The sequence below is a fragment of the Berghia stephanieae genome, chromosome 6, assembly GCF_034508935.2.
Source record: "Berghia stephanieae isolate SIO BIC M18660-M18661 chromosome 6, UCSD_Bste_1.3, whole genome shotgun sequence".
Lineage (NCBI taxonomy): Eukaryota > Metazoa > Mollusca > Gastropoda > Nudibranchia > Aeolidiidae > Berghia > Berghia stephanieae.
Genome location: NC_088365.1, coordinates 49,509,922 through 49,527,000, shown reverse-complemented (window position 1 = coordinate 49,527,000; position 17,079 = coordinate 49,509,922). Strand labels below are relative to the sequence as shown.

At 36.9% G+C, this 17,079-nt stretch overlaps 2 protein-coding genes across 4 annotated transcripts in view; one reads left to right on the top strand and one right to left on the bottom strand.

Moving 5' to 3' along the window:
- Positions 1-17,079, top strand: part of LOC144975196 (actin-related protein 8-like) — a 407,315-nt gene that overhangs the window by 287,679 nt on the left and 102,557 nt on the right. The window lies entirely within an intron of this gene.
- LOC144975187 (GATOR1 complex protein NPRL2-like) overlaps positions 1-17,079 on the bottom strand; it is a 34,433-nt gene that overhangs the window by 14,127 nt on the left and 3,227 nt on the right. Inside the window, exons 3-7 of the mRNA XM_078919004.1 lie at positions 16,582-16,750; positions 15,971-16,079; positions 14,877-15,013; positions 6,619-6,716; positions 3,425-3,461 (exon numbers count right to left, since the gene is read on the bottom strand). Coding sequence (XP_078775130.1) covers positions 3,425-3,461; positions 6,619-6,716; positions 14,877-15,013; positions 15,971-16,079; positions 16,582-16,750 — 550 coding nt within the window. The remainder of the gene's footprint in view (positions 1-3,424; positions 3,462-6,618; positions 6,717-14,876; positions 15,014-15,970; positions 16,080-16,581; positions 16,751-17,079) is intronic.

The following is a 17,079-nucleotide window of genomic DNA, read 5'->3' as shown; positions in this document are numbered from 1 at the left end:
AGCTCCGAATAATCCGATTTCTCCTCAGCAACACAAAGATACAACCAAGGATATACGGGGCCACAAAACAGACGCAGTTCGAAAGTAACATCGGGACCCCCCAAGGAGATAGTCTGAGCCCGATTCTGTTCACAATATACTTAGAACACGCTCTGAAAGAAGTTCGAAAAGTCATTCCAAAACCAACGACTCATATTGAGAATGCAATCCCTAGAGAAATCGCCTATGCAGATGATGTCGATTTTATTGGATCAACACCAGCAAATATAGACATCATACAAAATACCCTCATGAAATATAACCTCCAAGTCAATGCCAATAAAACCGAATTTACAACAATATCGAGGAACAAAGAGGAATGGAAAAGAACAAAGAAAGTCGGCTCACTAATTGGAGACACCGAGGATGTACAAAGAAGAAAACAGCTATCAAACGCCGCACTCAGTAAACTCACCAATGTATGGATTAGAGGTGACAAAATAAAGAGAAAAACCAAACTGAAACTGTACCATGCTCTTGTAAAACCGGTACTTCTGTATAACTGCGGCACTTGGGCGTTGACAAAATCCGAAGAAGAACATCTGGATGCCTTCCATCGCACACAGCTAAGAAGGGTACTGGACATCAAATACCCCAAAAAGATCTCAAATGAATCACTCTATAAGATCACAAAAGAAAGACCAATCTCCCTTGACATTTTACAACAACGATGGCAACTTTTCGGTCACATACTACGCAGGGACAAAAACATACCAGCAAACCAAGCCATGTCGGGATACTTCCAAAAGCACGGGAACCTTTTCAGAGGAAGACCGATCACAACACTCCCCGTGATCCTAAACAAAAACCTCACAACACTTGGACAAAGCATTAGTCTCATAACGGCAGGGGACCTTGAAAATCTGAGAACCCTAGCAGAGGACCGGCAATATTGGAGACACCTCACACAGGAAATACTGGAAACAGCCAAGGCGACCCGATCTTTCGGTCGAAACGCGAAAGGCATCTAAGTAAGTAGTATCTCAAGCAAAATACATGACAAAATGTGATCTTTCTAGAGGTTACTGGCAGATTCCACTGAAAGAATCATGTAAGAAATACACAGCATTTCAATCACCATTAGGATTGTTAGAATTTAACTATATGCCATTTGGATTATCGACAGCCGCATCGACATTCCAAAGAATGATGCGTATGTTATTAAAAGACATCCCGTCTACACTCTCATACTTCGACGACGCATGTATTTTCTCAAACTCATGGACTGATCACATGACAACCTTAGAATTAGTGCTTGAAGCATTAAAACGTAATTCTTTAACAACAAAACCGTCAAAAACAAGCGTTGCATTTTACGAAATTGATTTTCTCGGTCATACCGTTGGTCATGGGACACAGACACCCGAGACAGAAAAACAAACAAAAATCGCACAATTGCAACCACCTAAGACAAAAAAAGAAGTACGCAAAGTACTTGGGCTCCTAAATTTTTACAGGAAATACATTTACAACTTCGCGCACATCGCGACACACCGCTAACAAATCTGACAAAGAATGGGTCACCGAACAAAATTGTTTGGACAGAAGTGTGTCAGAATAGCTTTAACCAATTAAAGGCATTACTCTGTTCAGAACCAATTCTTAAATTACCCGACATATCAAAAGAATTTGTTGTAAGAACTGACGCGTCTGATAAGGGCATCGCAGGTGTACTATTACAGGAACATGAGGGAACTCTAATGCCTTGCTTATATGCAAGCAGAAAATTATTGGACAGAGAATCACGATACTCTGTAATAGAGCGTGAAGGACTGGCCATCGTCTTTGCTTTAAAGACATTCAGCAGATATCTACTGCTAAAAGAGTTTGTGGTCGAAACGGACCATAAACCACTCACGTACATAAGAAATAACAAAATGAATAATAGTAGAGTACTAAGGTGGAGTCTATTTTTGCAAAATTACACTTTCAGTATCTCTCACATACCAGGCTGTGAAAATATTCACGCCGACCTACTTTCTCGATTAGTGTAAACACGTGAGAAGGGTATAACTTAACCTCTCATGCATACTGTTAGTTACCTCGAAAATTATGCCAAATCAGGACGCACAATTTCGATAATTTTATTTGTAAACATGATGACCTAACTTAATGTAACATTGAGTATTGTTTGGATATATATACCATACCCATTCATGATTTGGGAAATCTTCTCTTTATCTATTATTGTTATGAATTTTCACTCATTTATGATTAATAATTGAAATGTCAATATTCCATTTACATTTTCATTCATTTCATTCAGTAAATTACCTTCATATCATCGACTTAAATCATGCTTCATTACCATCACTATTGTTTATCACAATGATTTGTAATCACATTGCCATCATATTGTTCATCACAATGATTTGTAATCACAATCTTTCATTGTTATTGTCACCCATTCATATACCTACGTTAATATAAACATTTCCATGTCTAGTTAATAAATAATTTAATTGTAGCACAAATCATAACAATGGATTAATGCTAGAGTATCATGATAGTAAATTTACTTCCGTTTGTAAAATCTATCTTTCCCATAATGGTTAAAGAGTATATTTTAAACGTGGGTGGGGGGTGTCACAGTAAAGATTGTTCACAATTATCTTATTAAATTTTATTTTATTAAGAACTGAATTCATCTCACTCCAGTTATATTTCGGTAGGCTTAGATAAACTTTACCTTCTAATATTAGATCGTCTTTCCTTTTATAGCCTTCCCTCGAATTAATTTCTAATTAGTGAATACTTTTCGTTCGACATTCTGTCACGTAGCCACTTATTATAAAAGCTGATAGGTCTAACATTTGACACTCACTTTCTCTCCACAATCTATGCCGGACGGCCAGTCGCTCTATTCCTATATATATACTGGAAGATTTTTATCTTTTGGGACTTTGTAGATATTATATCTACACCATTAAGACGCCGGAGCTTTTAACTTTGATTGTATAATCTTCAAGGATCAAACCCAAGCCCGCTGTACTACACTATAACCTCTTACCAATTGCCTGGAAGTGGAATTTTACGAGTCCAATCCTGTTATCAGAGGAATAGATCATCCAAGCCCATCAACTGCCTGGAAACGTAAACTTACGAACCTGAGATATTATCATAAGTTACGTAAAATATTCATATCTCTATTTGTAACTGCCACGATCACTGTTTATCTCTTTTAATTAAATTTCATCATTATTTTTATTTCATTGTAAACAAATCGTTAATTGTTTTTCATTTATAGTAACTAGTAAATTCTGGGGCCTCATTCTACATATATCTTTATGCATAGTCGAGTAGCTCTTTACTCACTTGAGACCATGACAATCATCATCATCATCATTATTATTATTATTATTATTATCATTATTAATCATATTACCTGGAATATTGGGACAATCTGTACAAGCTTATAATACCTGCATTATCAAGGGGGAGAAAATAGAGTCAGTAGTTAACAAAATTGAGATGTCGTGTGAATAAATACACTATAAAACAGATTACTCCTTCTGTCATAGCAAGACCTGACCTTTTTTTTTTTTTTTAATTGGAATTTTCCATGACATACAAATTTCCTTACAAAGATCAGAAATATGAAAATCGTGAATCTTTAGTTTCCGCTATTAAAGATGACAGATGGTTGAGTCGATAAGGCATTGTGTGACAACCCCGAGGAACCTTGTCAATCCCAGGAGAAGGCAAACACTTCAGCCCGGCAGGTCCTCAGATGGTGAATAGGGGGTAGCTGTGAAACAGCCCCTGGACCAAATCATGGGAGGCCCTTTGGCAAGGCCGATTACCCATCAGCCACCCTCGCTAGGGTTACAGCCTCACTACCTCGTGGGTAGATCTTGGTTGACCAAAGGCTAAGGAAGCAGATACAAACAGAAAAGCAGGAAGAAGACAGAGCCTCTCAACTGAAAGGCTCAAATATCCCAGAAAGGCGTAACTGCTGGACCCGAAAACTGGAGCGACACGCAAACATCCCCACACCATGATGCTGACCTACCAACCTTCCCAGGATGAAAAGTGTATTCTATGACCCTAAAAAGTGTATTTTTTAGCAAAAAAAAGTGTATTTTGTCCGAACATGTGGAAAAAAAAGTGCGCAAAAATTTATATAAAAGCTAACACCAAACCCACTCAAAATAAACTCTGATCTTCATCTTTCAAGCAATCTCTAGTGATTACAAAATTATCGATTAATCGAGAAACTAAAACTTAATGACCATTTTAAATCAGTATGAGGCTCAGAAATTGCAATATCAAAGGAAGTGCTTTTGAAACACTCAAAGAAATGACCAAAAGACCCTTAACATGTTGGTAGTATTGATGCTAGTGTCAGTGGAAGAAGTGGTGGTTGTTGTAGCGATGGGGCTCTTGTGGTGGTGGTGATGATGATGAAGCTGTGGTGGTGGTGGTGGCAGTGACAATGCTGTGATGGCGGTTGTAGAAGTGGTGATGCCATGATGGTGATGGTAAGAGATGATGATGCTGATCTACCAAATGAAGTTGTTGTGGTGATATCTGCTAGCCCAGTAAATCAGTTATGAGTAAGTTTTGACATAAAATATTTGGGAGAGTGGTCTTCAATTCAATAGATGACATCTTGCAACAGTAGCAAGATATTTTCCATATATGTTATCTAATGACCCCCCCCCCCCCCCCTCTCTCTCTCTCTCTCTCTCTTTTTTTTTTGAGCATTCACTACTACTACTACTACTACTACTACTACTACTACTACTACTACTACTACTACTACTACTACTACTACTACTCCTACTTTTACTATCATATACTAATACTATTACTTTGGTCAAATGATGGGAAATTCGCAAGTATGTAATATGAAAAGACAAGTTAAATACTTCTAAAATGGTTCTAGAGAATTCATTTTGAACCAAATACCGTTCCTAAAGCTGCCCACTTTGAAATTCAAGACTTGTACAAAATAATAAAGAAGAAAAAAGATCATTATAAATGTTATAAATCAAAATAGAGTAATTTCAGTTATTATAAAGTGAAATAACCCATTTATGTTTAAGCTTATTAGCAATACAGTTTTTAATTGAAGGCTTCATAGTCAAAGATGTTAGTTCAATTAAATTTTCACTTAGAATTTTCTATTTAATAAGTGGCAAAAGCTTAAATGTGGTCTGAGACTATTTAAAGTATAAAATAAGCTTATATGCATAATTCTATGCAAATCCTCAAAAATGTATGAGAAAAATATTGGTGAAAACCGGCATCATATAAGCAACTGAAATGATAACTATAGTACTAAATGTGGTGCATCATTCATTCAGAAACACAGTCAACAGTTGGTGTACGACATGTGTGTATCAATGTATCATCAACACCATTCACATCACACATCTTTTCTTTAATACGCGAAATCGTACTGATTGGCAGGTCTGCATGGTATGGCAACCTGGGTGGTCAAGATTCCATCTCTGCTTCGTTTTTTTCATTACTGTGTAATGGGGGGACTAAGGCCAGTTGTGATGACTAAGAAGACCAGCCCCTCGGTGTGACCCCCCTGATTGAAAAACTTTATCTGATTTATCTTGACAGTGAGTGGGGAAGGGTGAAATATACTAAATGGTGTACATTTAACCATATTTGCTTAATAATTTTCAATCTGGGAGGCGCATTTGGGGACTGGTTAAACTCTTTCACTGCCATTGGCCGTACTATGTGTGGCCAGAAAAGAATCTGATCTACTGGTCAATGGCCGCACAGTGCGGTTGGTCTTGAAAGGCAAAAACAATTATGTAATCCAATCCTACTTTCTACAAAAGTACAATAAATTGAACCAATGGTATCAGTTCTTTCATCAGAACAGTCAATTGGCACTAGGGGGGTATTTTAATTGAGATTTTGCGCTGAATTCGAATGTCGCTTTGTCTTAGCTTGACATTCTCAATTTGCCTCAATCAGGTGTCAGCTATTTTGTGATGGAAATGCGAATATAGCCTAAGCGCTGAAAGAGTTAAGTCACCATATTCCACGGCAAGTACGATTACAATTAAATACACCCACAACTTTCTTAAATGGAAGATAAGTTTGATCTTGATGACATCATCTATTTGTTCACTGTATTATCTATACTCCTTCAAATAACGCCATGTTGTGACAATGCACCGAAGACTGAATTATATATTTGTAATCAAACTTTATCATTAATTTCTTTAGACTTATAATATTCTTTCAACCAAATAACTGAAAAAAAAAACAACTAAATTATGAAATGTTCTAATGAACAAAATTAGAAATTAAACAAGAAACACAATAATCTTCAAAATGTTCCTGTAAAGTAAAATAGTAAATAGATTGCCAACTAGCAATCTTATTCTGAGCAGATACAAAATAAATAAATAAATAAAAATACCCAGAAAAAAAAAAAAGTTTTTTTTTTTTTGGGTTTTAAAATCAAATGACTCTGACTTTGACTTGACTCATTCTGTCTTCAGTGTAACTACCAAAAGCTGACAAGGTCACTTTGACTTTCCCCCTCCCCCATCTTCCATAAAAAAATATACAAAAGCAAATCATTTAGCACTCTAAATGACTTACACCCAGTTCTGCAGACAAGCTTTAACAAGCTCCAGCTCTACATCTGCCTCTGAGGCTATCTTAAAGACATGGGACACTCCATCCAAATAAGGAATGATCTGGAAAAATACACATGTACAGAGAATTATTTTTTTAAAGGTAAAAAAATCAAGTTTTCTGATAATATTGTCAAGCTATACATGGCCAATTGCCTCAAAACTGCATTATGTCGGGGTAAGTAGAATGCTGTAAATGACATCTGTAGCTTAAAATATGAAATCTAGGTTAAGTCTGTATGTTTATAAAGTAAACAAATAGAGTTTCTTTAACTATAAAAGACTGGAATTTTGAATATCTGGTTGCTCTTAATCTATAATATGGTTCCCTGACAGTTTAGCTAATTAAGCAATTGCTTCACACGCAAAGGGTCCAAGATTGATACTGGGTGAAGTCGAGATTTTTTCTGGACCCCTGTTCACCCAGCAGTGATTGGGTAACTGAATCTAAAAAAAAAAGAGCTTTTATATAGCGCAATACCCACTAAATGTGATCAAAGTGCATTACAAGGGGTCCCTGTCCAACAGCAACATTTATCATTTAGGACAAGACATGATGCCTGTAAGGCGATATTATAAATTTTTTTTGTTAGCCCTGATGGAAAGAACTTTGCAATAGAAAAGTGTCCCATCCATAGGGTAGTAGGCAATTGCAAATTGTTATTTTGCAAAGCTATCTATAGTGACTTTCTCTTTTTTTTCCCTTGGAACTATGAATTTTTGAAATTTCAAGTAGGCAGCTGTGTAGTTTAGATTTAAAAAGCTGTCCTTTTTTTTTTTTTTTTTTTTTTTTTTTTTTTTTTTTTTAAATACTTTATTGCATCCCAAAAAGGAAATTTTTTGTACAGACGTGTTATAATTTACATACTTACTTACTTACTTATCCGAACCAGCGACCACCTGAGCTCTAGCCCTTCGGTCTTGTGCCATGACGTAGAAGTTAGATGTCTTTTGTAGTTGTTCCAGGTGACTATAAAGTGTGTTACTGATGCTTGGATTTGGTGGGAGGAATGTGCATCTCAGATCTTCAAGAGGTTGACATTCAAGCAAGTGGTGTGTTACTGTTTCATTGGGGTGTTGACATAGGGGGCAGGAGGGGGATGTGTCTTTTGTAATTTTGCTTAAATGGTTGTTGAGCGGTATGTGTTGTGTTCTTAGTTGAAAGATGATGCTTTGCTGGTGTCTTCTGAGCTTATTTAGGCAATCAGTCTTTACAGGAGTGGTCATATGGGAAAACATACATCTACCCGTGGTGCTCATTGCCCAACTGTTCATCCATTCTTCTCTCTTATTTGTTTTGATTATTTGTTTCGCTGTGTCTAAGGATACTGGAAATGATGGTTGTAAAAGTGTTGATCCGAGTCTGGCTAGTCTGTCTGCATTGTCATTTCCTGGTATATTTGAATGTCCCGGTATCCACTGGAGAGATAAGTCTACTCCGTGTGTTGTAAGGAATTCATCTAGTTGAGATCTTAAACTATTGAACGTTGAGGAGAGTTTATCTAAATCGAGAGCTTGGAGAACCGATTTGGAGTCTGTGAAGATGACAGTGTTTTGAAGTTTTGAAGGGTTTAGCTGGAAAACAGAAGAGAGGTGTCGCAGTGAGGCTTCTATTGCAACTGCCTCTGCCTCGTAGTTTGAGCAGGAGCTTCCGCAAGAATTGTGGATTTTATCACAGGTTTTATCTGGGTATTCTACTACAAACCCATACCCAGCATTTTTAGTTCCTTTGTGGGCAGATCCATCTGTGTAAACATGTATCCAGTTGTCTGGGTATTCTTGTATTGTCTTCATTGCTAATGTTTGTATATCTGATTTGTTTCTATTTCTTGTTGTTTCTTCTACGAGGTTAGTCTTTATTTTTGGAAGTTTTAGTTCGGCGTATGGAGGTTTTTGACTGATTAAAAAAGATTTTTCTCTGTTTTCTGGGAGTCTGTGTCTTTCATTCAAGTTGTTAGCAATGTGTAGCAGGGATTTTTGTTTTAATCTTGTTCTTGGTTTCCATTTCTCTGCCAGAATTCTGTTTGGATGGTTTTCCTCTTTTCGTTTGTATCTTTCAACCATTTCAAGCACTGCTGATTCTCTGCGAAGTCCAAGTGGTTCCACATTAGTATGTATTTCACATGCTGCTGTGGGTGTCGATCTCAGGGCACCGGAGATGAAGCGAAGGGCTTGGTTTTGTACTCTGTCCAAGGTTTTGTGTGTGTTTTTACTACCTACATTTTGGAGGGCTAAATTGTAGTCCATGACGGAACGCACATAGCCTAAATAGAGTTGTCGAAGCGAGTTTTTGTCTGCTCCCCAATTAGTACTGGCTAGTCGTTTTAGTAACTGGAGTCTCCTTGTGGCTTTGATTTTTACATTCTGAGTGTGTTTGTTCAGAGATAGTTGTCTGTCTAACTGTATGCCCAAATATGTGGGGTTTTCTTCTTTCGCGAGTCGATGGCCTTGGATGGAGAGTGTTATTTCTTTCTTGGAAACAGGATGGCTCTTAGTAAATATAGAGTAGACTGTTTTATTGCAATTTACTTTTAATTTCCATTTATCACAGAAGGTGTTTAAGCTTTCTAAATCTTCATTTATTCTATTGGAGGCTATTGGTAGATGCTTTGTAGTATACCACATAACTAAATCGTCAGCATATAGGGCCTTTTCTGTCTGTAATACTTCTGGTAGATCATTTATAAAAATAAGAAAGAGAGTACAGCTGAGGCAGGATCCTTGTGGGAGACCTTCCTCTAATACTTCTCTGTTTGACAGTCCGTTATTAATTTTTGTTTGGATTGTTCTGTTACTGAGAAATTGTTTAATCCAGAAGTAGAGATTTCCATCAATTCCGTAGTCCATCATTTTTGATAACAACCCTTTCCTCCATACTTTGTCATAGGCCTGTTGGAGATCAACAAAAACCGCGACTGTATGTTTTCCATCTTGAAAGCCATCAATTATTTTTTGACTTAATCTAAACAATTGATCTTCTGTTCTTTGCCCTATCCTAAAGCCTGCCTGATATTTATTTAGTAGGCCACATGTCTCCAGCCACCAGTATAATCAGTTATTTACCATTCTCTCAGCGATCTTTCCAACACATGAGGTGAGAGATATTGGTCGGTAACTTTTCGTTTCGTCGGGTGGTTTATCTTTCTTTAAGATTGGAATTATAATAGCATTTTTCCATCCCCTTGGTACTATTCCTGTCTCCCATGTTAGATTTATAAGTTTGAGAAGCATCTGTTTACCTCTCACGCTAAGATGCAGGAGCATTTCATTGTGTATCTTATCTGGTCCAGGGGATTTCCTTAACTTGAGTTTTTTCATAGCTCTGTGAAGTTCTGACATGGTAAAGCCCTCTTTGAACAGATATGAGATAGCTTTTGGGGCCTTTTCTTGATGTTTAAGGTCTTTAATCAATTTTTTGTCCTTTTCACTTCTTTTTGATGCCTTGTTTACTGAAGCAAAATGTTTGTTGAAGATCATGGCTTTTTTTTGGTCATCTACGATTGTTCCTTCTGTAGTTTTCATGGGCTTTGGGTTGGTTTTCGGGGTTTCATTGTTAAGATTATTAAGTAAGGCCCATGCTTTTTTCCCATTTTGATTGAGGTCAATATTAGCGCATGTGTCTGCCCATTTCTTTCTTTTAGCGTTGTTAATAGTTCTTTTGACAATTGCCGATGCTTTATTGTACTCAATCTTGTTTTTAATGGTTTTGTTTTCCTCTAAGTTTTTCCTTGTTTCCTTTCTTGCATTTACTGCTTTTTCAATTTCTTTGCTCCAGAAGGGTTTGTAATTCTGTCGACTACCTCTTGGAATTCCTGCTTTTGCAGCTGCAAGAATGGCTTTGGTGAGGGCTTCGTTTAAATGTTCTACACTTGATGTATCTGTAATTTTTGGAAGCTGGTCATCTAATGTTGCTGTGAAAACATCCCAGTTTGCTTTCTTGAAATTCCATTTGGATTTCTGCTCAAATGTTTTCTTCTGTGTTTGAACTGTTATTTGTGTTAAAATTGGTTTATGGTCACTGCCTATTTCATCCAGGACTTTAATGTGACAAGAATTCAGAAGGTCAGAGGAGATGATGGTTAGATCGGGATGACTCAGGGACATATGAGCTCTGTGAAGAAGGGTCGGGACTGAGTCTGCATTTTGTAAAATGGTGAGGTTGGTTGTATTGCAAAGCTTTTCTAGTTCTTTTCCTGTGTTGTTTAGATTTTTGTATCCCCATAGTGGAGAGTGGCCATTGAAGTCACCAGCAATTATTGTGTTGTTGTATTGGGAACTGTTTAGATCTGTTAGGTTTATAGTACACCGTGGAGGGTTGTAAATGTTGTAAATGGTAAATTTCTTATTTAGGTGCCATAAGGTGACTTTCTGTACATCAGTTGAGTTCTGTGATGGTTTAGAAGTAACATCTCCCGTGATGTCATTTCTTATATAAGTAATAACACCACGGCAGTCGTCACATTTGCAGGTATAGTATGTATAACCAGCAATATATGGATCGCTATTTTTATACAAGGTTTCCTGAAGTAAAGCGATGTGAACTTCCTTTTCATTTAATAATTTCTTCAGCTCTGTCTTTTTATTCCTGATTCCACAAATGTTAATTTGTAAAATATTCAAATGTTTGTGGAATTTCTTTGTCCCAGTAGCTGACTTTTCGCGCAGATCAGCCTGGGTACTCACTGTCTGGCGCGGACCTTTTTCGAGGCGACGTCCGAGCTCGTATGCTTTCCTTTTGTTTGTCATGGCATGCTGGGGAGTCTCTGGTCTGTCTTCCCACCCTAACCTGTATTCGCTGTCAGCTGCATAACATCAGGAGTTGAACTGCAGATGCATGTTCCTCATATAATTAATTTTTATAGGGTTTAGTCAAGTAGCCTTCATTTTGTCTTTCCCACAGTCTCTTTCATGATTGACGGTCGCCCATTCCCCGCCACCTACTGTTTCCTGGCTTGCAGTTATCTATTTCAGTTAATCTTTCTGCTTAAAGGGCCATATTTCATAAACAGAGGATCGTCACGTCCTGGGTCATTTGTGTCGATGAGAGATTCTGTGGGCCTAAAACAAAGGGATACCATCCCTTTCCCCTAAAAATCTCAATTTTTTAAGAAGGATACATGATTACAATCAATCACAGATAGTCATACAGAAGACATGGGCCACAGGTCGACCAAAGAGGGAGTATAGAAGTGTTAAAGTTACAGCACTAGGAAACAAGTATGAGCTATAGGGGTAGATTAAGAAAAGTAAGGACATACAGAGGACACCACACTACAGAATGAGTGTGAGGTGGGTGGGTGAGGAGCAGAGCGTGTACCACTCATCGGTGGGTTCTGTCTCCTGCACCTTAAGAGGAAGGGGTCCCACCTACTCCCTAGCCCGGTTATACCGCCGGGGACTCGGTCGCGCCCATAACAAACTCAGTAGAAACGGGGAACACCACGGGAAGGTGCTGTTATGGACACAATAATGCATGAGAGGCCATATGCAATAATCTCTGTCAGACAGGATTACGCGGCAATCAATGCACCTGGAAATGAGAGGTGTTGGGTTCGAAATGCACATAAATTTCCTTTCAGCAAGCGGGACGTCCGGCCCAGACCTTGCAGCTCCCCGTTATAATTTACAGAATAAGATAAAAATACAATGGAAATAGGATGTATATATGAAAAAGGAGTAGCTCCATAACAAGAGCTGCGCTTTATAATATGAATAATTTCAACACTGTAAAATAGTCAAAACTGTCACTATAAATTAAAGATTGAAAAGATTGCAAAACAAATAAATTAATAATTTAATATTTACATTTTTTGAAAGTAAAAATGCGAAATAATTATATAAAATGATTATTGCTTGTTGTTATAAAGCCTAATACTGGACGGCAGAAAATATTTTCGGTGTCTCTCTGTTTTCGTTGAAATAGAGAAAGGGCGACCACTTCTTTCTGACATAATAACTGATGGTCTTAGTGGATGATACTGGTCATTTAATATTTTAGTTATTTTATTTATACAAAATTTCTCGTATAAAAGATCTACATCGTCAACATCATTTATATAGCGTTTAATAGATTTTTTTAATATTTGAATTTATTTTGTTCCTTTCCACTGCTAAGCAATTGCCTCCCCAAGATGTTATACAAAATGACAAAACACTTTCGATTACTGCTCTATAAAATAATGTGCAGAAGGTTTTATCTATTCTAAACTGAGAGAGTTTTGATAAAAAATATGTACGTCTGCACATCTTATGCCTAATTATTTTCAAGTGTTCATCCCACTTGAGCCTGTCATCAATTGCTACACCAAGGTATTTGTAGTGAGGAACTCGCTGGACGAATTGGTCCTTTAATTTTAATGGTTCTATCGGTTCCTTCACTCTCCTAAAGTCAATCACTAGCTCCTTTGTCTTGCTTATGTTAAGCTCTAGGTGGTGGGCATCACACCAAGACACAAATCTATCAATTTCTTGCCTATAAGCCACTTCGTTGCCATTTGTTATGAGGCCTTGAAGAGCGGTGTCATCTGCAAACTTTATCAAAGGTACACTCAGGTTTTGACTTCTACAGTCATTCGTGTATATTGTGAATAATACAGGGGACAATACACAACCTTGAGGAGCACCAGTATTTGTAGTTATACAGGAAGATATGTTTTGTCCTAATTGAACATATTGTGCTCTCTCCGTAAGAAATTCGAGCACCCAAGCAATTATATACTTGTTTAGATTCAGACTAGTCAATTTTTGAACAACCAACTGAGGTTGCATTGTATTGAACGCTGAAGAAAAATCTGCGAAAAGCAATCTGCAATAGCTCTTAGCGTGATCTAGATGCCTGTAGATGTTGTTTGTAAACAGCAAAATGGCATCCTCTACGCCACGTCCTGGTTTGTAAGCAAATTGATGACTATCACTCAATGGCATAAACTGGTTCCTAATTTTAACAAGAACAAGTTTTTCTAAAGATTTCATGACTATTGAAGTCAGTGCAACAGGTCTGAGATCGTTCATAGATTCAAGTTTTTCTTTTTTTGGAACAGGAATAATTTTTGAAGTTTTCCAAATTTCAGGGATCGAAACGCATTGGAGGGACCAGTTAAAAATATGTGTATAAATGGGGGACAGTTGATGGGCACATTCTTTTAATAATTTTCCTTTCAATCCATCCGGCCCAGCAGCCTTCCTCTCATTTAGTTTCGAAAATACGAATCTCGTTTCTTCTTCGCTGACCTCAATAGTCATTTCATCTTCCAAAGCCCTGTCTAATTTATGTTTTTCATTTTCAATATCAAATTTGTTTGCTGTGTCAAAACGTGAATAAAATTTATTTAGAGTTTCAATTTCGATATCTTCAGATATAATCTTCAGAGCCATTAAGCCCATGGAGCCAGTGTTTACTCAGTCTAAATAGAGTGAAATGGATTAAATGTTGCTGTTGGCCAGGGACCCCTTGTAATGCGCTTTGAGCACGTTTAGTGGATATTCATCATCATCATCATTGCCTTTTTCACCCTGGGTCAGGGTATAGGCCACAGACAAACAGTTTCCATCCTTCTCTATCCTGAGCTAACTTTTTTATCTCATTCCAGGTCTTACCACTTCTCTGTATATCAGCTTCTTTAATTCTTCTCCATGTTCCTCGTGGCCTTCCCCTTGATCTTCTGCCCTGAGGGTTCCAGTCCAACACTTTCTTTGTTATAGTGGAGTCATTCTTTCTAAGCGTGTGTCCAATCCACCTCCATCGTCTTCTTCCTATTTCCTCTCCCACTGATATTCTGCTGTGTTCTTTTCCATACTTCTTCATTTTTTATTCTATCCATCCATTTTATTATGAGTAGCTTATGCATGCACCTGTTTACGAAAATCTGTACCCTGCTTATACATGCCTGTAATGCGTTCCAAGTTTCACATCCATACAGTAGGACAGAAATCACGTTTGAGTTGAAATGTCTTAGCTTTAGTCAAAGGGAGATATCTTTAGTTCTCCAAACTCTGTTCAAAGATGTGAATGCAGCCTGTGCCTTTCCTATCCGCGTTTTCACCTCTGCTTCCGTGCCACCATCCTTGTCAATTATACTTCCGAGATAGCAGAAAGTGTCTATATCTTCGAGTTCCTACTCTTTTACTTTAGTGGATATTGCGCTATATAAAAGCTCAATTTAATTTATTTTTTAATTGTTATCATCTTAAAATTAGTCCATGACTATGTGCTCCAACACAAACCTGGCTAGTTGTAAGGTCTAGCTGATATTTCAAGATGATTTCTTTGGGTACATTAAGGACGGGTACATGGTGGTTCTCTATGACGATTGGCTCAGAGGCATTGTACAACAACTTGAGGTCAACTCCACACGAACCAACTGGGGAATGAATTGAACTTATATTAAACTGTGCTTACTACAAGCTTTGCGTTGCTGCAATGAATGAAAAGAATATGTAGATTGAACCATATATCTGACCTGCCTACTTGAGAATTTTAAGATTCGTAATTTTTAAGAGATAAAAATAGCACTCGCCACAATTAATTTTTAAAAATCAACAATTTACCCTCACAATGATTAAAGAACACTTCAAAATCATTAAAATTATGTATTATGGCATCAATTTTCATTTTCAGTAAGTTTTAATGACTTACAGATGCTCATGAAGTTCTGAAATTGGAGCCAAAATTTCGTAATTTTATGCAGATTAATAAAAACAGATACTTTGGGTTAATTTATTTTTTTGGAACAAGTGTATTGCCAGTAAGTACCTCTAAATTCAAACCGGACTGGTGGGTTTATTGTTAGAGTTGCAAAATGGTATGCATATGACCATAATTCAATGCCCCATAAAGTTCAAATTGTTTTTTGTTTTGTTTTGTTTTTTCTGTTATCCGATGCCCTTAAACAGTAATTGGGTAATTATGTCTATCTTAGATCTGCCATAAAGTACTTTGCATAAGATCAGCATCTTATCCATAACAAAGAACTCAATTGTTTCACGATACAGATAAGAAAGAGAGATAAACTATATGTCAGAGATCTAAAGGATCACTATATTCAACCTCCATCTCTGAAAGGATGACTATAAAAATTTGATGTCCTTTTCAAAAGGTTACTTCACATGCTATTGCAGTCACAAGGTGGTTAGACATAATTACACTTGCAAATGCAGTAACAAGCTGATGAAAGCATAATGTTCCTTGAAACCAAGAATTTATGATAAGCAAGTGATTACCCACAATTACGTTACAATATTATAAAGTGGCAGGATCAATACAGTATTTTCTAGTTTTATTTGAGATTAGTATTTTTCTTTTTAATGGCAGTAATTACCATCATTAATGTGACAGCTACCAAAACTGTTGAGGCTTTCCATGACTTTTTTCAAGAAAGAAGGAATTTTGTCTCGAGTCTCTGGATTGGATAAGAAACTGGACTCATTCTGTAATAAATTAAAATGAAAAATATTCATTTCTTCATTTGACTAAATTGAATCTATTAAGAAGTTGCTGGTGCACATTCAAGAAAAATTAGTTATAATATTTTAAAACTATAAATGATCAATATAAGAATAACAACAGCTAAATCTAGTCAATACTGATATTCTGGTAATACTAGATTTAAAAAAAGGAAATCTTTGCTTCTCTCATAAAAAAAGAAATATTCAGGTGTTACTGGTGCAATTTATTTTCCTCAACTTCTTTTTTGATTTGGAACATTTTCTAATAAGCTATTAATCAATTATGGGTTTGGGTTTTATAGCATAAAATACTAGCATAGCATAGCATTCACATATAGTTATTGATTTGGAGTGCAAACACTGTTTATATCTCTCAAACTTGAAGTTCAAAATTCCTCGTACATATGAAAGATGACTAATTATAACAATTTTATACAATGCTCTTTCTTTGCCGTGTAACAAAAGAAAATGCTATATTACTTACCTCTAATTGTGTCATATAGTCTGCTAACTTCCGTACAACTGGCCCATAATGCATAGGATTGCTGTCTTCATCAAAAGTGAAGGTCACGTTAAAGATGAGGGCATTGCGTTTGTATTTATGGTCATCTATATACACTGGGCATCCCATAAATGTGTGGCCAAAGGCCGTACTGAATGGAGAATAGCAAACAAGCATTCTGTTATATGTTTTGCTTTACATTAATTTTTTTTACCCCCCACATGCAAACAGTTTACTGAGCATTGAGCCCTTTGATTTTCTTTACTGTAAAAATATGCGGCTATGTGGTCTTGTGGTATGACACTCGCTTTCGGATCGGAAGGTCCTGGGTTCGAGCCTCGCTCAGCACACAGTAGAGTTCTTGGCCTTGGAAAAGGCTCTTTACGCATATTCTCTGACCGTACTCAGGTGTAAAATGAGTACCTGGCATTAACAGCGTTGTCTCTGTTCGAGAAAACTCCAGTTCCACAGGCCAAATGG